At 41.2% G+C, this 23838-nt stretch overlaps 2 protein-coding genes across 4 annotated transcripts in view; one reads left to right on the top strand and one right to left on the bottom strand.

Annotated features, from left to right (window-relative positions):
* Positions 1-1219: 1219 nt before the first annotated feature.
* Positions 1220-14193, top strand: LOC111653442 (ankyrin repeat domain-containing protein 33B-like). Its single transcript, XM_087173423.1, is given in 6 exon segments — positions 1220-2026; positions 5483-5612; positions 10729-10869; positions 10991-11154; positions 11277-11490; positions 11493-14193. Coding segments are annotated over 6 exon segments (1575 nt in total). The 5' UTR covers positions 1220-1537; the 3' UTR covers positions 11930-14193.
* Positions 14194-16311: 2118 nt separating this feature from the next.
* The window catches only part of ctnnd2b (catenin (cadherin-associated protein), delta 2b), a 159641-nt gene continuing 152114 nt past the window's right edge, over positions 16312-23838 (bottom strand). For all 3 annotated transcript variants that reach the window (XM_087173420.1, XM_087173422.1, XM_087173421.1), the window contains 3 exons: positions 22642-22770; positions 21604-21680; positions 16312-19311 (listed from right to left, as the gene is read on the bottom strand). In XM_087173420.1, the coding sequence (XP_087029546.1) occupies positions 19048-19311; positions 21604-21680; positions 22642-22770 (470 nt within the window). In that variant the 3' untranslated portion in view covers positions 16312-19047. The remainder of the gene's footprint in view (positions 19312-21603; positions 21681-22641; positions 22771-23838) is intronic.

Here is a 23838-nt window from a genome sequence, read left to right on the forward strand (position 1 = left end):
GTTTTCATTCGTCACTATAATATGACGTTTTCATGACTTACTATATTAAGAGTTGATTTTATGTAAGACATGATTAATGGTTTATTTGAATGAAAGTTCAGAATCAAGCCATACACCAAGATATTTAATATTATCAACTTTATGCAGTTAGTTTCCTTAATCTTAATTCAGATCTTATATGCTAAGGTTTTATGCTAATAAACCATTTGGTTGAGCCAATCTCTTTGTCTTGGAAGGGTGGCGCCATTGTTGTGTCCCTTCCAATGTTGAGACCAAACTTACACCCTTGGTATCCCGTATACAAGTGGAGTCACATGGGTGAGAAATCCAATTTAAGATAGCAGTGTTAAGTGCAGGAGTAGATTAAACCAAAGGGGGTAGGGTCAGCTTGAGCAGTTGCACTAATGACATTAGTTCTTTTAGAGAATGAGGATATCTCTGTCAGAACAAAGGTAATAAATGAATGTCGGTGTAAACTTTGGCATGCATTTTAGGACTGTCTCTACATTTGTTGCTTTTATCTTTATTCTCTGCGTTTAGTGGTATAAAACACTGGTTCCCTTGGCTTATCTCCTTCTATTGTTCCTATGTAAAACATACAGATATAAAGAGAGAAATTTCTATAAAGGTTAAGACATTCCCTCTGAGCTTGTACCATTCAATTTTACAGTTTCTTGTATTCCAACAGAAAACATTCAAGCTCTCCTGTCACTGGGGAGAGGAACGCAACAGAAGAGCTGGAGCTAGAGAGAGAGAGACTAAAGGGATTATCATGCGTCAGTTCAAGAGAATGTCTCTCATCCCATTGCCGGCCATCATCAAAGGGAGACCAGTGTTTCTCCACAGGGAAACACAGGATTAGTTTCTGTTACTGTTTCGAACCAAGACGGCTGCCTGTTCTACTTTCCGGAGGACAACTTCCACTTTAACTTCTCATTAAGACTTCAAGGATTCAGGAATTCAAACTGGCTGTTCTCGGTTCTGCTGCCATGATTATTCAATGTGACAGACGAGGCTTTTGATTCCTTTGTGAAGACTCAGCGTGACTTTTCTACAGTTTGTAAATCATGGATACTCTTGGGTTTATCAAACTCAATTCATTAGAAAATGTGACGTTGATAAAGTCATTGAAGAGGAAAACCTGTGACATTTCATTTTTATTGACTATCTTTGGTCACTTCATGAGTACGGAGAAATCATGCCTATAATCAAACCTGTCTTGGTGACATTGTCTTGTGGAGTTCTGGGGAATCTTTAAGTCTATGGTTAAGTGAGATGATGTATTTGACAATGACAGATGGCTGGCAATGATCTTATGCCTGGCCTGTGATCTCTGGTGACCCTTGTCTCTTGGGAAACCCGACAGAGACAAAAACGGATATAGAATACAAGAACCTGACAGGATTCAATCTTCCATCAAGTAGTATGAGACACTGTATTGTGGCGGGCCAGTAGACATAAACTCTAGGTCCTTCTAGAGTTGTGCTGGCGCCCCACAAGGATTTTAAAAAAGTGTGTGGGGCAGGGTAGGGTTTAAATGGTGTTAATAACAGAGGAACAAGCTGAAGGTTCAAAGGTTAAAGTGAATGGAGTGGCTGGACGAGATGGACTCAGTGAGACTGAGTGTAGGACCAGTAAAGTGGCGATGGATACACCTGTCATGTCCTTCTCTACGGTTGACAAAGATGGGTGTGAAGTATCAGAGGAGGATGATCATGAGGACGCTGAAGTTGATTACACACGGAACTATTGGGAAGATGAGGATGATATCTACCAAGAGTTCGAGGAGTTGGACTTTGAGGCCCTGCCGGATCACTCGGACACGCGTAGCATCGCTTCAGACGATTCTTTCTATCCCCTCGATAGTTCTGTCGCCTCTCAAATGTACCGTTCCCCGAGCCCTGACAGCCCCGAGCCCATCTCCTTCTTCAAGGCCTGCTGCGAGAACAACGCCATCATCGTCAAGATTATGATCAGACAAGGAGTCACTGAAGAGGAAGTGAGGGAGACAGATAGGAACAGAAGAGTAGGTGGCTCAATGCATTTTAATGAAATGTTTGACTTTCAGATAGCAGGACCAGAAAAGTCTACACAATCCCAGTGTTTAACATTGGAAGCTTCAGTTTGCTCACAGTGGTTATAACATTTGAAAATACATGATGATCCATGAGCATCATCCTCAAAGGATTGAACCAGTGTTTCATAAGTTTTGGTTATACAAATCATGTACATTTAGCAGTCTTGACCGTTTACCAATGAATTCTGAGGGTTTTCAGGTTTTAAGAATGACTTTTTACCACTTTACAGATAGCCATTGAGTTCCATTAATTTACCAATTACCAATCTAGTTTAAATCCAAATGGATCTTAATAGGCTGCACTGGCACATTAAAACAATATCACTTTGGCAAAAATTCATTATGATAGATTAAACAACTAAAGCAAGTCAGACAGTTGATTTTCATATGAATGGAAACCACTGATATTTACTCTCTAGTTCTTGCACAGCAGAAAGTCTTATTGGCTGGAGAGTCAGATCAAAACATCTGACTGTGAAAAAACAAAGGACAAATTTATTAACAAACTTGAGATCTTTTGAAAGTCAATTGAACCAAACAATGCGCAGGATTGTTTGTATTACAGTTACAATGGATTTTAAAAAATCTGAAGCAACATAGCGTGGTTTGCAAAATATTAAACAGTAATTAATAAAATTAAGTAAACATGCAGTCACTGCTACAGTCCTTCCTTGGTTAGAGTCAATGTACAGCTGTGTACCTGGTGTGGACTTGCAGCGTTAGGACAACAACAACTATGTGAGTCAGAGATCAAAGAACAACAAAGCAAAAAAATCATTATGTCTAGGATGTAAAACTTCTATAAAAGTGTCAGTGTTTCTGATACATACTATCCCATAACCGGTCACTTTAAGTTTAATAACTAAGACGTGTTCTGGTATGTAACGTAAAAGTACAATGAAGCACAAACAACACTTTGACCCCGGGTGAACCCGGCAGTTTTTCTCACTGTCTCATCAGGTTTTACGTTCAGGCTAGCTAATCCCAGTGCGGCTCCATTGATAGTCAAATCTAGAAGGTGGGTTCAGAGCAGTTGGTTAAAGCTCCAGTGACAGATGGGGAGTGTAAACTGCACAGTGACAATGTCAACAAGCAGCTTGGCATCAGGGTCAGCTTTTAAAAGGCTCGCTAAGACACTGAACTGAGGACTGGCTAAAAGAGATACTGTATGCTAATAGAGCTGAGGCAGACAGAGGGATTGTCCTGGAATAGTTTGACAGTAATGTTTTTCAGGACACTCAGTACACCTGGTGACACATGTAGCATATACTGCCATGTTCTGTGTCATGACATGAGGTTGTTTGCTACTGAGATATTGAGATGTTTAAATGGCTTTCAGTGGTTGTTTCTATGAGAACATGACTCTGCTGAGCTAAATGAAGGACCACCCTCTTGAGTGTTGGGTCCCTGTGGGAAAACCTCTCATTGATTCAGAGCACTGCTGAATCACTTTGCACAGCAGCAGAGCAAAAGAGGAACCGTTAATTGGTAGATGACTGCAAACTGGCTGTCACATTTAATATCTGTTGTATTAGAACCAACTGTGCAGCAGTTATCTTGTGCATCACCAGCTCACACATTTTAATGGATGAAACTTTGGCATTCATGTTTCTTTATGCTTGTCAATATTCCTGAAAGAAGAAAATTCACCTGTCTGCTCCCCCACCACTGGTTTCAGTTCCTTTTTGTTCAGGAGAGTCATTACATCGACCTAGATGTTTCAAAGTTCACCTGGTTTGTAATGGGGGCAAGTGTGTTTAATCATTATCAGTCATTATGTATTATACTATATTATCATGTCCATTTACAGTGCAGATCATCTCACACATTGTCAGCCTACAGGATAAGTTTGGAAATCATTTATTTGAATTTATGCTTTTCAATGCTCTAGATATATCTGTGTCAACCAGATACCTGGTGTCATTTCTTTACCATTGAGTTATTGTAATCATTCACTCCATTTGCTGTTTACAGCATAATTGGTATTTTCTACATGTAGGCTACACTCAGTTATCTTCATCTGTCCTGTTCAGTCACTGGAACAGCCAACTCATCTCTTACAGGTGGTAATAGTAAGGAATATGTCATAATGCACAATATATACTAAATAAGTGAAAGAAAGGTTCCACGGTTCATGTATTTATCATTTGATAACATGAGACTCCACCATGAAAAATTGTTTTATTTTTATGAAATCTTATTTATTCACTAATTTATTGTGTTGATTTTTTTGTTTTGGTGAGGGAACGACAACTAGCACTTCTCCACGTACAATGTTATAGTAAATATCCAGTCAGAGATGACATAAATAAAGATAAATATTAATATACATAATAATATTGTTAATGTTAAGACTCAGTGTCATATTTTACAAAAAGAGTCAGAAAGAATTAATGAAAAGTCATCATGCAAAGACACACTATACAAAACCATTGTAAATGAGCATTTAATGACATTTTGCAATTTTTCTGCAAAAATGAGTTATCATGCATGAATACAAGTGTACATAACATACATTACACCTCATCCTAGAGAAACTCTCTGGTGGGAAGCAGCTGTCAGTTTGACAGATCAATCAGTTAGACATGCAGTGCATGTAAAAGTATTCAGTCCCTTTTATTACATTTTATTTTGCTATTTTGTCTTATGCTGAAAACGCTTAATTCATCCATCAATGTATAATGCTGGCACGATAGCTGCTAGCTAATGCTAACGCTAATGGCGCTAATGCTTTGTGGAACTGTAAAATAAGTAATAAGATAATTATCAGTGAAGCGAGGCCAAGTGTTCCTATTAACATGTCACTTCATCAAGATTTATGAAAAAAACCTTGTGAAGTATAAACAACAGACAACAAACTTTAACCCAAATTACTCACCACATGCTCCATTTCCCCCTCTATTAACCATTAACAATCAATTGTGTGGCCCGTCTACAGACGGTGCGTCCTCATGCAGCAATAGCATGTTTTTCTCTTCTCAGGTCCATATCAGAGTAATTTACTCTGATATAATAGTTATTACCCTTTTAAATCAGAGGAAAATCAACCAGTAGCAGTTTGGACAGTTTAGTGTTTGGTCACTGATCACTCCAGCTGTAAACCCACGTTAAATCTGAGTTAACAGTCTATTACAGTGTCTCTATCTCTTTGGCACACACTGTGAAAAGCAGCCTCTTACCATGCTCGCAGGCGGGATGACCGAGAAGCTTTATTTCTTTTTATGAGAATTTGCCGCAATGATTTTCTCCTGTGGGGAAATATGACTGTGAATCTGTAAAAAAAAAAAAAAAAAGTTTCACTGTAGCCCAGAGAAACAAAATTACTGGTGTTTTTAAGAGCTAGAATCAATCACAGACATAAGTGGGAAGCCGAGACTCAAGCACTCTTTTGTTTTTGTTTTTCAGTCTGGTCTGATTATGGCGTGTTACCATGGCTACGTGGACGTGGTCATCGCCCTCTCTTACTGCCCGTATCTGGATGTCAACTGGCAGGATAATGAGGGCAACACCGCTCTCATTACTGCTGCACAAGCAGGTAAACCCACCCTGATTACCTTTGTGTATTATTTCAGAACATTTAAACTGTTGCCGATATAGTTATTGTAAACAAATGAAACAATCACGGGAAGCCTCCTTACACCAGGAGCATTGTTAACTCTCCACTGTCGCCAGGGTCCAGCAGCACAGGTGTTATCACTTATCTGCCTAATGAGACCTAAAGCTGTGAGAGCAAGTACAGACTGTATTTTATTGAGATCATTTAGTTAAAGGAATCAATCAACAGTTTGGGAAATATATTCGTTTGCTTTCTTGCTGAGAGTTAGATGAGAGGATTGATACCACTGTCATGTCTGTATGGTAAAAAAAATTAAGATACCACCAGCAACCTGCTAATTTAGCTTAGCATAAAAACTGAAAACGGGGGGGAAAGTGCTAGCCTGGCTCTGTCTGAAGGTATGAAAATCCATCCATCAGCACGTCTCAAGCTCATTAATTAACACAGAGTATCGTTTCTTTAATCCATATAAAAACAGCCCATCAGTTCTAACACTGACTCTCACCAAATTAATTGCTGAGATGCTGCTACAACTTGGTCCAACAGGGAAACATGCATGACAATCAAACAATCAAAGTTGGTAGATTTGCCAACAGATTAGCTGCCACTCTGTTTGGCTGAGCTAAAGCTGAACCATCAAGTCTCTAAACGATGATGATTTTCATGATGAACTTTAATTTTACCGTTCGCCTTTGAAATATAATAATTTTTTACTGATTTTGCTGCATTCTGAGTTTTCAGTAATTGCTGTGGTAAATACAACATTATCACAACTTATAAAACCAATGATTGGAGCAAAGAATAAAAACAAACTAAAACCCAAATTGTTGTTTTACTTTAATCAAAAGAACCTTGTATTCAGAGCGCTAAAACCCTGCAATTGCCATTTGTAGCAGCTGTTTCACAAAAGTATAATCTCGCTTTAAGTGGCATTGCTCTCTTTTCCGATCGAAGCGGAAAGACTTGTACCAGACAAGCTTAAACTTAGACCGGCCTCATACATAAAGAAAAGCATTTTTAAAAAAAATCAATTCACTATTCATGCACTGAGTGAGTGAAATTTCTACATGCCGACGGTGAAAGTAGAAACTCAGTCAAAGCAAATGAAATCATCTGTTGCAAGTATCTCTGTGAGTGAGACAGAGCCACGCTGATGCGCTTTGACAGGGGATCCATAAAAAGATTCTGTAGAGATGATGGAGAGTTTACTGAGTTTGAGTCTGAACCTCCATTTACTACGATGTGGAGCAGTTTCATTGTTATGGCTCCTGATTCAAATCCAGACACAAGTTCTATGTGGACAAATATCAACTCTTATCACTTTAAAGGTCCCATTTTTATACTTTTCCCAAGTGTTGATCCATAAGAAGATTTATTTGTGGATCTAAGTAGCAAAAACCATCTCAATGTTGTTTTACAGACCGTTTTACCTTATGTAATGTTCCTCATGATGTAATAAGCTAATGTCTAATCGCTCTCAGCGAGACATGTTGCCTTGCATGCGCTTATGTGTCGTTTTCTCCCACACTACTTTAGATGCATAATTTACAGTGGTAGAATTTTTATTGCAGAGAATTGAGTTTCTAAATTGGTCCAAATTAAAGCTCGGAGCGTTATTATGAGGTCTGGTGCTCGCAGGGATCACTGTTATTTGCTGGCTTTGGAAAGTACCATCGTAAGTAATTTCATAACGATGCAGCCACATGTATCAGACATAGCGCCCCGGCCTCTCATCTGCTAACGATGATGAATGGCTCACTGTGGCCTGTGATGAATAGCTGCAGACTACTCTTCATTTTCTGCTTCATTAAAAGAAGTATTGATCCCCTTTCTTGACAAAGTACTCTGCAACACCTCGGGGGGGGGGGCAGGTGACCCAGACTGTGAGTCTACATGACTGCAGAAAATGTGGTCAACTGGATGAGAGGATAAAACTTTCCCTGAAACATTTTACTAGGTAGAAAGCGGACAACGGTTTGGGACTTAAATCCACTGAGGTCACATTCTAGTATTAACCATCCTCTTCACCTCCATTCAACCATGCTTCTGTTCCTTGCTCTGTCTGCATAATGGATTCCCATTGCGTGCTAAAATTCTGCATTATGCTCACTTCAAGGAATTTCAGGAGATCAGACTGTTCCATTAGCATTGGATTTAGACGAGATTTACTCGGTCAGGTCAGTCAGGAACTCAGGTTGTGAACATTGAAGACGCCGTGCTGAATGGTAAAAAGCTGCAGTTTGACTTCAAGTTCCATTAGTCACAGTCAAGTTAGGCTATTTATCCAATCCCCGAAGTGGCTGACAAAGTCTGAAATCAGGACGCAACTTCTGCACAGAACTTGGTCTGAGGGTGACAGAGCTAGACATTATTTAGATTCTATTTTTCCAATAGAAAGTCGCTAAATTGCTGTTTACATGAATATTTACGTTTGTCCTCGACAGTAAGTGTCGCTGGGGGATATAAGAAACTAATTTGTGCAATAATTTGTGCTCTCAAATTAAGTTTGAACTTGAGTTACTACATTTATTCACTTGCGTTCATAACTTTTCTGTGTGTCTGATATTAATCTGTGCTTATGAATTAGTTTGTCATTTGCGTGGATTACAAGGGCAAAAAGTCAGTATTATTTACACTTTAACCTTTGTTTGAAGGATGATAAAAAATAAAAAAAATAGCAGAATATTGTTTAAAGGTCCCATATTTTACACTTCTCCTGTGTTTTATTTGAAGTTTTGATCCATAAGGAGATGTATTAGTGGGCGACTGTCCTCCTGTAAAAAATAATATAATCAACATCGTCTGTGCAGAAGGTGATTATGACCCATTTTTACATTTTTTTCTTTATTGTGACATCATAAAGTTACAGAAGTCCTCACGGCAGATTTTAAGGCTCAGTTTCTGAATACAGGCTGAGTGCGTTTCTCTGTGGACTGAGGCTTTGATACTTTCACAGTATTAATATAGAAGCTAGACCTGCATTAAAACAAACTTTCTATTGCAGGGAAAACCAAGTCATTTTAGGCAGCTGTTCACAATACAGTCATGAGTAACATTTTTAATTAAAATTCATTACACTTACCATTATTAGCTCAGTGAACAGTTGGACACTGTGATTGGACTGTCATTGTCGAATCAGATTCACATGTAAAAACATGGTAAACATTTGTACTTGCATACATACATGCATACTATCATGACAGCAGACATCACAATCCTCTACACTGAAGTTACAAAAACACTGACCGAGAGAGAGAAGCCATCACTAACTGCTGAGTAACTAGCAGATGAATAACATGCCTTCCTGTAACCAACCAGCTCAGACATCCCACACTGTTTCCACTGATCAACTGCTGCAGTGAAGCACAGAAAGCTAGCCGGCTAGCTAATATTACAAACAACCTCAAGACAGGAAATACAACTGCTCACGTCTCAGAGCCATGGCAAACTGTTAACCTACATGTTGTTTATACACAGTTTTAACAGAAAGACTGGAAGTGTGGTTTAAATGAAGTTATTGTAAGATGATGCAGGCTGCTGTTAACACTGCTTACCTTGTACCATGAGAGAAGAAAACATTAAACAAAGATGGCGTCCCGTACGGAACGATCCTAAAAACTACGGTGTCCCACAGCGGCCAAACAACACCAAAACCGGGTTTCCCTTGCAACTGTATGTAAACATGTATGTACAGTATATGCCCGATAGTATGCATGTATGTGCAAGTGATTAGTATCAGTATATTTGTAAGTGAAGTATTCAGTTTTGGCCGAGCAGCTTCTCAGAGAATTGACTAAAACTGAGTGACACACATTGATATTGTGGATAATAGCTGAAGTTATAAAGCTGAAGTGACTTTGATCCACTAAGTAGAGTTCCTCCTAACAGCTGTCATCCAGATGTTGAATTGGATATAAAGCTTAACATTTATTGTATTAGAGCAAACTGGGATGATGTTGCACTTTTAAGGTTCTCCCTTTGGTTTCTTACTTTAGAGGAGAGTTCAGCACGTTCACAGATACTCAGCAGTTTGTTCTGGGCTCAGGAATAAGAAATGTGAATTGTTAAAAAAAAGGGCTGGATTCTCCTCCATGATTATTACCGCTCCATCCTCAAAGCTTCTGGAAAAATAACCAAATAGCCAAAATTATAAATATTAAAGTCACTATTAAGATAATGTTGTAAACTTGAAAATGATGTAATTTTTCACACGTGTTCTGGGATTACACTGGACTTGACTGGATGAATACGAGCAGAGCAGCAGAAGCAGTCAGCAGGACGTTTCCATGGAGAGATGAGAGGAGCTGAGAGAGTCCATGATGTTTATCCTTTGATGCTATTCTTTAAAGAAATGTAATATCATTATGTTCTTCTTTCAGCCTCATATTCAGTTCAGAGTCGTGAAGACCTTGTTGTGGATTCATGTCTGCTCAGTTAGAGCGGCACATATTATTATGGTCTGGATTTAAATGTAGATTTGTCCTTTAAACATTAAATCTGTGCCTCTTTTTATGTGACAGTAGTGAAAATGAGTCGTGGTTTCAGAACGATGGAGACAGAGAACAATTACATTCAGAATATGATGCAGGTTTAGGAGGATTTCTTTTTTTCCTGGGCAACTTTCCTGATTTTCCCAAATGATGTACAAATGTCTTGATACAGTGAACAGCATGAAGCTGCTGTGAACGGGGGAAATAAATTTGCCAAATTCTGACCAGTGAGACCGCAACAGGTTGACACTGATTCAAACGCACACATTACTCATTATTAACAAGCCTTTGGGTCTAAGCAGCTCTGCAAGGCTGTACTCTGGCACAGTGACGCTTTGAGCTGTATGCTATTGTTAGCATGCTGATTATTGAGTAGGTAACATTTAAAACGTTCGCCGCCTTGGCTTAGACTGTCTTAGCCCTCCAGTAGCTGTGGAGATATTTCCGTCTGGACCAAAATGGTGGATTGACCCACTGACCAACATTTCCATTAAGCTGCGCCACTGGCATGTCTGTGCGGACTGGCGAGCTTTACCTGTGCCACTGTACGTAGAAACTCCAGCTTACATAAGACCGACATGTCCATGTTTCTGTCCCGTCTGCAGGTCATATTTTCATCTCTAATTACCTGCTGAACTACTTCCCTGGGCTGGACATCGAGAGGAGGAACTGTCACGGCTTCACGGCTTTGATGAAGGCCGCCATGCAGGGCCGCGCCGAGTGTGTCAGGTCCCTCATGCTGGCTGGTGTGTTTAACTTAAGACACATTTTAGGGTAGAAATCACATCTGATGTAGCGAATCAGTGTACAAATGTATAGCAGATTACAGTACAGCTGTAACGTCTCCATGAATCCTCGTGCTTCCAGGAAGTGATATTCAGGCACGGGACAACGGCCGCAGAATGACACCCAGGGAGTGGGCTCTCTTCACTGGTCGATACGAGACGGCTTATCTAATGCAGCGGCTGATGTTGAAGCCCTGCGCTGAGCAGTTCTGTGACTCCTTCAATCGGGAGTGGCCCATGTTGGAGGTTAACATGTTCATTATGTCTATATTCTTATTACTGAATGCTTTTATGTCTCTGTGAGAAATTCAAAACGCGGATTCGAAATATGTTTCTTCTAAACTACAACGTTTGATCTTCTTGTGCAGGAGCTGTTGGCCCAGGCCCAAGAGCGAAAGTCCTGCTGGAGGCGTTTGATCAACCTTCTCTCCTGCTGCCCCTATAGGTTTTACATCAACAACAAGGTAAACCCCGTGGATGATGGCGTTCTGGACCACATGGTCCAGATCACCACCAGTATCTCCAGCCCGTTCATTGCCATAGCTTGCCGCACGGTGTCTCCGGGCAGCCCACCGTGCGTCGGAAGCGTCGCCAAGCCGTGCAGGAGATTCTGAGGAGGCAACGGGTGGCCGAGCTGAAGCGCCTGGGCCCGGACAGACTCAACAACTACAGGATATTTTTCCAGAACTCGCGGGTTCTACTCATCCCCAAGGCGAGGGATCGGAGGGCCAGCCTCCAGCCCCAGCTGTTCAGCAACGTGGCCGCAGCGTCCACGGTGGCCATGAGACGAGCCAGTCTCCTGCCGCTCAACATGCTGAGGAGAAGCAGCGTGCGGCCGGGCATCGTGGTGCCCAAAGTGAGGCTCTGCAAAGCCCCGGCTCCAAACTTTACACCACAAAAATTCAAGCGGAGCAGTAACCGCAACCAGCTGCAGGTACCCAAGTGGGATTACAAGATGAAGAGAATAGAGAGGAGGAAGGAGGAGGAGAGGAAAAGGCTGTTACTTCTGAGGAGGTGGTGAGGGGATAAAGGGGAAGAGGACAAAGTAGGACATGGCTTGCTGCATCTTCAAAGAGCTCGGGCGTGTGGAAAACACTCGCATGGCTCTTACAATTCACAGTGGTGAAGTACTTTAAAATTAATGAATGAACTCCAAATTTTCATCTCTTGTTTTCTGAGTTTGCCGACTTTGTTGAATTTGTTGCCTTGTTTCTACTTGAGTTGACACGTTTGTAAAACATCATTTGTGATGCAATGTGGGAGACACAGGATCTCAGGGAGAAGAAATCTACAGAACAGTGTTTATAGCTTCTGCTTGAATGCTGGCAGAAATCATTTTCTCCACGCTGGCAGCTTTAATGTATGTGACAATGACATGTGGCAAAAAGAGACAAAAGAAAACCAAGTGTAAGGGCTTCAGCTTGCTTCAAATGAAGAGCTAGTCAGAGGGTCCAGCGCAGTGGACCGCATTAATTATATGAGTTTACAGGCTGCTATAGGCAATTTCTGTGCTAATGACCTTGAATTTGTCACAAGATGTATTTTCCCTCGTATAAATATAAATATAAATATCTGGGGTGGGAAAAAGTTTAGTCTAAAAGGCCTGATATAGTTTTAAAAAGGTTGCAGACACACTCAAGGTTGTGCTTGTACTACATAGGGTGTCTGCATAAACCAGTATGCACACGCTGCTCAACAGTTGGGTGTTTCCACAGCCAGTCGACCATCCGTCAAACACTCCAGGTGAAATATACTGAGGCCTTTAAAGTGTGGTTGTTTGGAAACGGTACTGACACTTTTGCTGCTAATTCTGAACCCGTAAAAAAAAACACTGAACCCTTAGAAAAACACAAGAACATGGGAGAGGTGGAGATAACTGCAACCCTGTCTCCTACAAATTAAACTGCAACAGCAAATACATTTTGTAGGACACATAATGGTTGGCTGGTTTATGTCAGGTGGAAAGCAACCCTCTTGTTTGGCCTTTATGTCTGTCACTGAAGTTAGCATGCTAACTAGCCCGGGCGGCTCGGCTCGTCACTGTCCGATACCGAGACACTGCTGCGTCCGGTCTGCCCGGGAGAAGTAGTTGCAATTACATTACCTAAAAAAAAGCATATTTGCTGTTGCAGTTTGGTAATATATAAATGTCATTTATATCAGACTAATCAGGAGAAGTGTTAAACAGCAATAAGACAGGACACCATGCTGAGTTGGGAAGAGTAAAGGATGTATAAGGTAAAAGGTAAAAGGTGGAAGAAAGTGGAATTTGATAGTAAAATTTGTTAAAAGAGGGATATCAAACGGGCAGAAATGGGTCTTGAAAAGGCAGGAAGGTGACAACCAGTCAGAGGGATTTTACCAGGATGCAGAGGAGAGCTCCGACACGGCCAAATGAAGATTGGTGACTGGCTGCTACGGCGAGATTGCCACAGGAAAGCATCGCTGAGCGCGCAGGAGAAAGCCCAGAAGCCATTTTACACTGACGCATAGTACAACAGGTATTTGCAGGGGATGCAAAGGGAAGCGCTTATGTTACAGCTGAGCTGAGGAGCCAGCTCACACAGGCTTTGGAAGGGCTTTGTGGAGAATTTGAATAGCAGAGCCAAAAATAAACAGCTTAGTGCTAAACTGTGACTTGTTGACTTCCAAAATAATCACGAGATAGTCCACTGTTTGGTGCCACTGTCGCGTACTATATATATATATATATATATACATATATATACATCTCCTGCTCTGTGAGTACAGGAGGGCCACCGTTAGCTGCTCCTGTGTGACAACATGTGAATTTGAATTTTGCATTGTAATACATTTCATTATTGTAATGTCAGTTATGAAAAAAAACAAAAAAACATTTGTAGCTGTTATAAGATACAGATATATTCCTAAAAAAAAAAAAAAAAAAAAAAAAAAAAAAAAAAAAAAGATCAGTGAGAAAAAGTAACAATTGTGGATCATTTTGTGTGAAAATCTCCATTAAAGATAAATGAGAAAAAACATACTCACTGCAGACATATAAGGTTTTTTGCCCTCTAGTGGCAACAAAGAGGAACTGGAACAAAATTGTTGGTTTAGCCGTCCCCTCGGGTCCCATTAACTTTTGGGAAGGTTAACATCGGTACAAACTACAAGCAAAAAACAAAAACAACAAGAAATAAATTCAAATGAAGATTAATTTTTTTTTTTTACTAAATGTCCCTTTAATATTTAATCTGTCAGTAAAATCCAGTTTTGGATCTGGACTGGACCACGGTGGACTGAAGTGGACTGGAGCCTGTTAGTATCTAGGGTGTAACTAGATACTACTACTACTACTAGATACACTTTTCTGTTCCCCTCACCGTGATATCTGCTGCAGCTTAATTTTTCCTACTGAAGTCTCTCAACAGCGTCTTGCCACTGTCCAGCTGACAAAATCAATATGAGAACGGAGAGGAGCTGATAAATATGCTGATACACTCATCAGAGTTGCCTTCTCTTATTACCGTCCACTCAGAGCCATCAGCTTAATGAGCAGCGGAGACATGCCACACTGACCTGCAGACAGTATTCAGGGCTGAAAACCTGCTGCCGACTGCTCGGCATGTTGCTCCAGATTTAAGAAACTCATCTGTATTTATTTTAAAATTATGAATAAAATTATACTAAAAACATGATTTAATAAGAGGAGAGAGAGTTCCTTACAATAAAGAAACAAATACAATATCACCTATCATCTGTATCAAGGAAACTAAACATGGTTGTAAGTATATAACAGTACAGCAGAGGTTTACATAGAATCTTTATTTTCCTTAATCTAATTTCTTTGTGACACTACTACTAATAACCAATTTCAACTTCAGTGCTGGATTGACTAAAGTGTAACTCTGACTAAAGATACTGATTAAATTATGTTTTTATTCCCCCTAAAAATTAGATTCCGCTTTAGAAAGTAAATTAATTTTGAGCGCATATGTAATAGGCAATTGCATTAGACATGTGATTAGATGATGATGATGATGATGATGAAATGTAAAAGTATGTATATCAAGGGTACAACACAGCTGATAAAACTTTGAAGTGATCAGGGTTGGTAGTAAATACAAAATGATTTACAGAGCTCTGAATCACTGCAAGAATCTCCGACTTGACCTAAACCCTGGCTGTTGTCGGCAGAGACGTTTGGAGACATCTGTCTTGGGAACCACCGTGACCTGATCCCACCTCGCACTGATAAAAATCTCCCGTGGTGAGGTGATCTATCTGCAGACAGAGCCGAGCACAACAGGCCTGAGAGACTAAAATGGCTGCCACCCTGACCTACGGTGCAGTTGCTCTAATGACCACCAGGGAGCGCTCATGACCCAATTACACACATGCCCACAGGTATGTACAGGCATGCACACACGCCAACACTCACCTGTGTACGTTTATCTCTTCTCTTCTTCTCGTCTCAGCTTTCTGATGAGAAACAACACCTTATATTTACAGTATGTAAGGTGTTTGGGGGGGGGGGGGGTTTTTTTTTTTTTTTTTGTTTTTTTTTAATTAGACGTGTCTCGGTCTCTGTCACCGGTCCACAGCACCTCTGGCTATCTCTCACAGCAAACTGGAGAGGCTGTTTGAGCTGTCAGTCAGCTGTCAGTCAGCTGTCAGTCAGCTGTCAGCGTGGCCAAATGGGAGCCTTGCGGCAAACACTTTCTGTCGGGCCTCTGTTGCCTCCAAGTTCCCAGGTAAGAACAGAACACACCGTGTAGATGTCAGCTTCGTTATATTTTAGTAGCATTCCTAAACTGGAGCACGACCAGTGCACACATCATTATTACGAAAAAATGTAGTATAGGAGGGATTGTTTTGACTTGGTCCTGAGCCCGTTCTCTTCACTTTTATGTCTTTATTTGATAGAGTCAGTAGAGACGGACAGGAAATTAAGGGAGAAGGACGTGTAGAAAATTGTCCCGCCAGCCAGGAGTGGAACCGGGGGCTCGCTGCTCGGGGCATGTGAGGCCATGCGGTGTGCGCTCTAACCATTCGGTTCCCTCTTAAACGTCTGCCCCCCCTTAAACGGTGCACAGTGCATTTTTGTAAATAGCACTGAATGTAAACCGCAGTATAAGAAAACCACACAGGGCACCTTTAAGCGGCCTTGACTGCATCTGACTCCCCCAGGAGAGGTTTGAAAAATGGTTCCTCCCTGGACCCAACATCCAACAATAACCTTACTTTGACCGAAAACGTGATTGTTCACTGTGATGGATGAACTGTCTGAGGTGAGTTGCAATTCTTGGAGAGGGACTTTGCAAAATGTAGCGAAGGAGATGGAGAGCAATGGCTGTGTGGAAAACAGGACGTTTTGGAAAACACACTAAAAAAAATTATAATTTTTTTGACAAGAGAACAAACGACTCCCAAAATCAGAGGCTCTTTGATGGTCTGTTTATATTTTTTGGAGCAGTTGCAATCTGTTTGAGGCAATAGAAAGATTCACAATTCTCTTTTTAAAACACGTTTGGTCTAGCAACAAAAAAGGTTACCGATGTTATATCTTCATACAGGTCTTACAGTCAGGTTTTTTCTGCCTAAGGATCACAAGGACATACATAACGTTGTCAGTTTCCAGATGCTTACTAACAAATACAGTACGTCTGTTTTTTCATCCAGTGTTTTCGTGGGGGACAGTTTGCATTATGAGTCGTTTTTCAAGCATCAGAAGATGACCTCTAGGACTTCTAAACAGCAGTGGGTAGGGAGAACCAGGGTCTGTTGTCACATTTTACAATTTAGCCTTTCTCACTTAGAAATATAAAGTAAAAAAAAAAAATCACCATTAAGCTTCAGATTTACTGACAACAAATACTCATGCATTCATGGGTGCAGGTTTTCTTTTTGCTCTTTCAGCATCATGAGACCGATCGATCAGAATTGGGAGCTTCATGCACGGGAGGAAACAAACCTGTGATTGTTCTGTCGTGTGATTTAAAAACGGTCACCTGTGACATTTCTAATCTCAATAGCTGATAATCGATCGTTTGAAGGGGGGGGGGGGGGGGGGGGGGGGGGGGGCAAACATTTCTGTGCACAGTTAAAGTACAGACATGTTGGAAATACTTCTCACGGATGTAGCACCTTTTTTTGGACTTCTTTAGTGACAACGTGGATCCCTGGGCCCTGGTCTACTCTACTCCACATAGCAACAACATTACTACACAAAGTTGACAATTTAGTGTGTTGACCAGAAAATAAAATGTGAACAAAATTCCTACATGTAGCTGTTTTTTTTTTTTTTGTATTTTTTTTTTTTACAAGTCTTTTTCCATAATGTTGCTGCTATAAGTGACATCCACATCTGCACATAAAAAGTATATATTTATATTTATATAATATATATCCATAACTCTATTAACAGTTTCGTCTACCATGAAGTTAGAATTGCCACCCATCTCTCAGAAAAGTTTTTTTTTTTTTTTTTGTACTTCAAACATTGATTATTTTACAACACAGAAATCAACTAATTTTGTACAACTTTGGAGGAAGCGAGGTTCAGCCCGGTCACAGTCCCTCCGTGGTGATCTTTTCTCTCTTTTTATTTTATTTTATTTTTTTTTTAAGTTTTCATTTTTAATTTTTCTCCCCGGTCCTGGTGCAGTTACACGGGTTTCATCCCAGTAAAACACAGTTTAGAAAAACCAAAGCATTTACAAACTGGCATCGTTAGAACCGCGAGGATGTTCGGCTGAAAGCTTCAGCTGAACTTGGACCCTTTAACACCCCCCTAAACCCCCCCCCCCCTCCCCATGCCTTCGTCAGCTGAGGGGAAATAACCCTTGTTTGGCACGGTTATATACACAATGAGCACGGTTCACCTGAATGAACGGCTCGTGGGAACAAAAAGGGGGGATCTGTGGTGTTACTGTGGAAAGATAGCCGCCAAAAAAAGCCAAAGTTAACCAAAGAGTTTGTCACGGAAAAAGGCGGCTCGGCTGTTTTGAGCCTCTCTCTCTCTCTTCAGCTATTTTGGCAGCTGTGCCGTCTGAACACGATCTGTAGGGCAGTAAAAGGAGCACCGTGACCTACCAGAGATGATGCTTCGATAACCAATTCCTATCCAGGGTTTCACATTAGCAACATGTTGACATCTATCTGTAGCTGTGATATGAGTTCTGAAAGTCTGAGTGCAGATACTGTGTGTACTTGTGTGAGTTCGGGGGCGGGGTAGTTAGTGAGGAAGTGAGGTTGACCCAGTGGCGAAAGGCCTGACATGACACAGAAAATAGTGCAATGTACAGTACACAATGCTTCTCCGTAAATGTACAGTGTACATCAAATACTATACAACCAGAATCGAGAATTAAAAAAGTAGAAACACAACGAAAGAAAAAAAATAAACCGTTACAAATGACAAAGTCCAGAAGCGTTCTTTGCCCAGAGGAGGATACATCACGCTGAAGCCATAGAAGAAACAAAAGTTTGTGTGACAGACGTTCTACATGTCCTACAGCTCTGCTTCTTGTGCTTCACATTACTAAAAGCCATGTTGCTATACCACATATATACAGGTTTCTCCCGGGTATCTCTCACACGTTCCACTCACGATCCAAAACCTTTTCCGTCCCTGAGTCCACTGATCCGTTTTTTCTCTTTCATCATCGTCCTTCTTCATCCCGTTATATTTCCCACTTCTTCTGTCGCGCTTTTTCCTTTCATCACGTTCCGTCGCATTTACGTTCTGTATCCAGAGGCCGTCAGGTGCATGAGGTCTTTCTGTCTGCTGGACCTTTCTCTAGCAGTTGTTGATCACAAACTAAACACAGAGAGAAAATGTGTCTTGTCGGTTTTGTTGGTGGTGTGCATGCACATGCATGGCCGCTCCTCCGTTTGCATCTGGTTCCTCTTTTGTCCCCTCTCCCCTTCCCCATCAGATGTCTCTGAAAGGAGTGTAATGTCTTAGATTTTCTCCTCATGTCTCCTTTCTTGCGCTCCATCCTCCCCCTCTGTCATCCTGCTACCTATGATGCTACTCAGGAACTACAGGGGAGGATGGGGAGGGAGGGAAATTGTCCTCTTATCTTCGCTCCTCCACCTTTTAAACTACCCCTTCACCGTCCTTTTTTTTTCTCCGTCATCCATTCTCTCCTCCTCCTCCACCCTCGTCTCTCCTTACACCCAGGAGTCTGGTGAGGCTGGATAGTGACTGGTCTCGTAGTTGAGCTCACTGTAGGGCCGCGAGGCTGAGTAGAAGTCTACATAGTTGCCGGTGGACTTGAGGCCCTGCAGGTGCATGTTGAGTTCACCCTGTGGGGGGCGCCCTCCCACGTGAACCTGGTTCTCGTAGAAGGCCTGGTCCTCGTAGTTGCCGGCGTCGGGTGGGGGAGGGTTTTGGAAAGGAGGGTAGGGCTCTGAAGGCAAGCCTTGACAAGAGACCTGTAAAAAAGAGCAGAAATCATTATCGAGACTAAAGTAAGATTGTGATTCTTGTCTATCGGCTGTGATATAAGTAAAATATGTGTAAAAGATTCATAGAAACAAGGAGGATAAACGATTGTCAGAAAGTAATGGGAGGATTACTTATTATTCAGAAGCAAAAGTGAAGAGTTACACCACTCAAATTATTACTTTCTTTACTCAGCTCAAGAAATTTGTAGATTTATTGACCGTCCAGCAGCTAACGTTAGCATAGCCTTGGTAACTGCTCACAGCTCTCTAGAAAGTCCTACCTTCATAGATAACAGTAAGTGACTTCTGAATGTGGGCATACAGGTGGCTAACAGCTAAGAGAACACAACATGTGAATATGTCAACTTTGTAATCACCCGAAGTCACATTTTTCCTCTTTCGGTAAAAGCTAAACGCTTCCCTCAAGCTCCTGCGTCAAGCTAGCACATCCAGGACCAGAGCTAAACTGATAATTAACCCCCCCATCAAGTTCTGATAGTGAATAACCCCCAAACATCAAAGTAGCAATGTGTTAATTGTATTAGTAACTGTACTGTAATTACTGAATTTAAAACTGTAAACACTTTTTTTGACACACCACTCTTTGCTAGACAACGGTCAGCTCTAGCTAGCTAGCTAGCATGACGCATGAAATTCCAATGATAATAGTGGCGGTAATAATGCTAACCTCACTGGAGTTCTGCACTGGCCCAAAATTAAGACCCAAACCAACTTCAGACCTGACTCCACTGAACCAGACTGGTACTGCGACCTTGAGACCTGAACCTCACCAAAACCCTATATATTTGCTTTATTACATCTATTCCTGACCATTAGCTTACAAGCTAAAGCTATTAGCTACTTCCTTTTTCCACTGGGCTTGGAACATCTACTTGCACGACATGAAGTTTACACAACTAAGCGGTTAACAGAGCTCTAATCAGACTACACAGAGGTTAGCTCCTGTAGTTAGCATGTGTCCAAGATCATCAACAAGCAGCATGGGTTAAAAGCATGGGAACCTTCTCATACATTAGGTTAGATTAGCCAAACAGATACCATATAGTTGGATATATGCCAGATATTCTTAGTGTATAAAAGGATAAAATTAAATGCCTGCAATGTATATATAGTGTCATTACAGCTGAAACAAAGGTTTTCTCAGTATTCTGTAAAAGAAAAATAAATACCTAGGGTTTTGAACTGTCAGTCGGATAAAACAAAAAGTTTTAATATATCAACTTCGCCTCTGGGAAAGCATTTTTCACATTTTTTTTTTTTTGACATTGTATGGACTCAAAGGTTAAATGATAAATCAAAAAAGGGCAGATTAATAAATAACTGGAGCTGTTTGTGATTTGTTTTCCTCAGAAAATTTGACATAACAATGTGTTTGCAGACAAACCCGTGTCACTCAGCCTCGGCGTCGAAGCCTGAAATTTGCAGTACTTATTTTTGTTGTAGGTCAGTTCAGTACCATTATTCTGTAAGAGTGAGTGATACTTGTGCGTTTTCTAAATATAGGTTACTGCCAGACGTGAAGTGTCCTTAACTCAATAAGTTTAGCTTTACAACAAGACGGCTGGCTGACCAGATAGTGGTATCTATCAGTAGTGTCTATTAAATTACTGTGAAACCGCCACGTCGTAACCAGCCTCTGATGTCACTGCCAGATGGGGTGTTATGAAAAGCTTTTACTGCCAACAGTTTAGGACCAAATACCAGACCCAGAGAAAAACCCACTGCAGTATTCCAATAATGTTTAAATGGGGCTCTGTACAGGTTTATAGTTTACAGGTTTATAGTGACCTTTATAGACTTATATTTTTATAGTATCACTATTAAAACCTATACAATTCATATCAGACCTTTAAGTTTTGTTGTGCTATTTTATCTACATCCAGATGTGCAGCACTCGCTTCAGATATGAGTCATAAAGAGGCAAAAAGAGAGATTCAAAGGAGACATATTTCCTTAACACACGTAAAACTTCTAAGTTGAAATGTAATCATTAACATGCCTTTGTTGTTTTAAGTTCTTTCCTCTGTTTACATCTCCTTATTTCATTCTATGAATAATGCCCTCTTCTAGCAGTTGATGGTTTATCTATATGACAGCTGGGAGTAGTAATTCATCACATCAAGGAGGGGACTTCTTTGAGGATTAAAACTATGGTATTTCTGCCAGCAGTGCAACAAGAGAACACAACGTTAGCCAGATACAGTTTTGTTTTGTTTTAACAAGCTAACAATGCATAAGACAGGGAAGGACTTGTTGTACCTGATTATACTTCAGGTCGTCAGTAGGTGACACGTACGCTCCTCTGTGTAGTGTTGAAGACCCACCGGAGATTTGACCTACAGAGACAGTGAGGATCAGATGAACATGTGTTCTGAACCATTTATTCAGATATTAATGTAAAAGCGCAGGAGTGTGTGTGTGTGTGTGTGTGTGTGTGTATGTGTGGGGGTGTGTGCCAATAACAATGAGAATGATGATGCATGATGATTAGTGAGAGGCTCGTCTGCAAGGGAAACCCTCAGAAAACCAACAATAACAACAGCAACAAGATTAAAGCACTGTATTGATCAAAATGTCACATTATAGTGATCTCTATTTATGTTACGAGCTTGGCAAAACTCCTAGTGAGGGACCTCTTTGACCACACTTAATTGATTCTCAGTGGATATTTTTCAGACTTAAATCTTCAAGCACTGACCTACTGAGACGTATTTGGCTGTGTGAGGTTTGTGAATCTGATTTCCATTAGTTTGATTTCAACTGATTGTTTGTTAAATGAGTAAATTGACTTTTTCTCCAGAATATAGCATTTACAGTTTGTTCATATCAGTGACAAAAGTTGAACTTTAAACGCACACGGGACGTTCTTGTGGAGAAGACTTTCACATCTGTAATCTAAATATGAAGCTACCTCCCACAGCCGGTTAGCATAGCTTAGCGTAGAGACTGGAAACAGGGGGGACAGCTAGCCTGACTCTGTCTGAAAAGTAATAAAATCCACCTACTGGCCTTTCTTAAAGCTCGTGAATTAACTCGTTATATCCTTGTTTAAACTCATTAGAAAAAAAAGTGTGAAAACTGCAAGTTGTAGGTTTTGTTAAGAGGGGGTAACTAGCAGAGTAATTAGCAAGGACACCAGGAAACTACTGCCCCCCCAACCAAATACAAAACCTGCAAGAAAACAAATATTCATCAAAATGTTTAACCGTCTATTTAATATTTGTAAAAACCCACACAAAACATCAGTTTCAGGCGAGGGTGAGATTTAATGTCAGACATGCAGTACAGATTTCCTACTTGTCATCGCGTCCTTCCGGGATGTGTGCTCGCCCTTGTTGCCAAGGTAACTGGCATTGCCGGTTGACTCATAGTCTGCCTTCCTCTCCTTCAGCGCCATCATCTCCCTGGGGGAAGCTGGCGCGCTCGCTACACACACACACACACACACACACACACACACACACACACACACACACACAAACACACGAAATGCCTTTACCCTTCAATCTACCATCAACACATTATCAATACACTTTGGATTGTTGAGGAGGAGACAGGAGCAGGAAGGACAAGCAGTCCTCCTACACCGGAGCCCTTTCAGAGGGGGGAGGACGGAGTGATTGGAAAATTGCACCTTTCTGAGCAGTTGAAGCTTCACATTTACCTGCCTGGCTCTCGACAAAAGAACAGTGCTCTTAGGGCTCCACTGCTTTCATTACATCCTCTAACCATCACCCAGGAATGAGTGAAAAACGGGGGCAACCGGGTGCTGTTTGTACTGTGACTCTGTGGGTGTGTGCCATTCTTTACAAATCCTTGTCTTTTTTTTTTGACTTTGGTGTGATTTCAAAGAGGTAAATACTGAGTCATCCCTCCTCCCCACATCTGCTTTAATCTTGTCTCTGTCTTCTCTTTCTCTTACTGTCTGACTGCGTGCCGCTCTCTCTCTCTCTCTCTCTCCACCTGCACTTACTACATGTACATATTTACGCCGCCTTAAACTCCCACCGGCCCATTACACCCTGCCTGTGTTTGCATTACTCATCCAAAAAATGCATACACCAGCAGTTGGGGATGAAATAAGACACGCTGGACTTAGATCTGGTTTGCCATGTCGGAGGAAACCCGCCCATTGTTTCTGTGCCATATGGTTCAGTAACGTTTTTCTCTAATATTCGACTCATTATCCACAGCCCTTCACACAGAAGCTGCTGGCTCTGATGCGGCCTGTCAAGCCTGTTTGTGCTGCTGCATCTGTGTCTTTGTTTCTCCTCAGTTACCCCGTCCGTTACAGCACAGTCAGCACAGATCCATAGGCTCGTTACTGCTCTGCTAATACCGTCTATTTTAATATCGGCACCTACACGACCAATTATCGTCTGCCTGCCGCTGCGGCAAACAGCTGTTGTAGGAATGCACACGGAGGCTTTTTACACACTTTCTTTAGTATGTGAAAATTTCCTTGGCAGTAAAATTAAACAAACGGCTCGGTGG

The sequence above is a fragment of the Seriola lalandi genome, unplaced genomic scaffold (genome assembly GCF_002814215.2).
Source record: "Seriola lalandi dorsalis isolate HSWRI2012SDOR001 ecotype SW California unplaced genomic scaffold, Sedor1 jcf7180002054208, whole genome shotgun sequence".
Taxonomy (NCBI): Eukaryota; Metazoa; Chordata; class Actinopteri; order Carangiformes; family Carangidae; genus Seriola; species Seriola lalandi.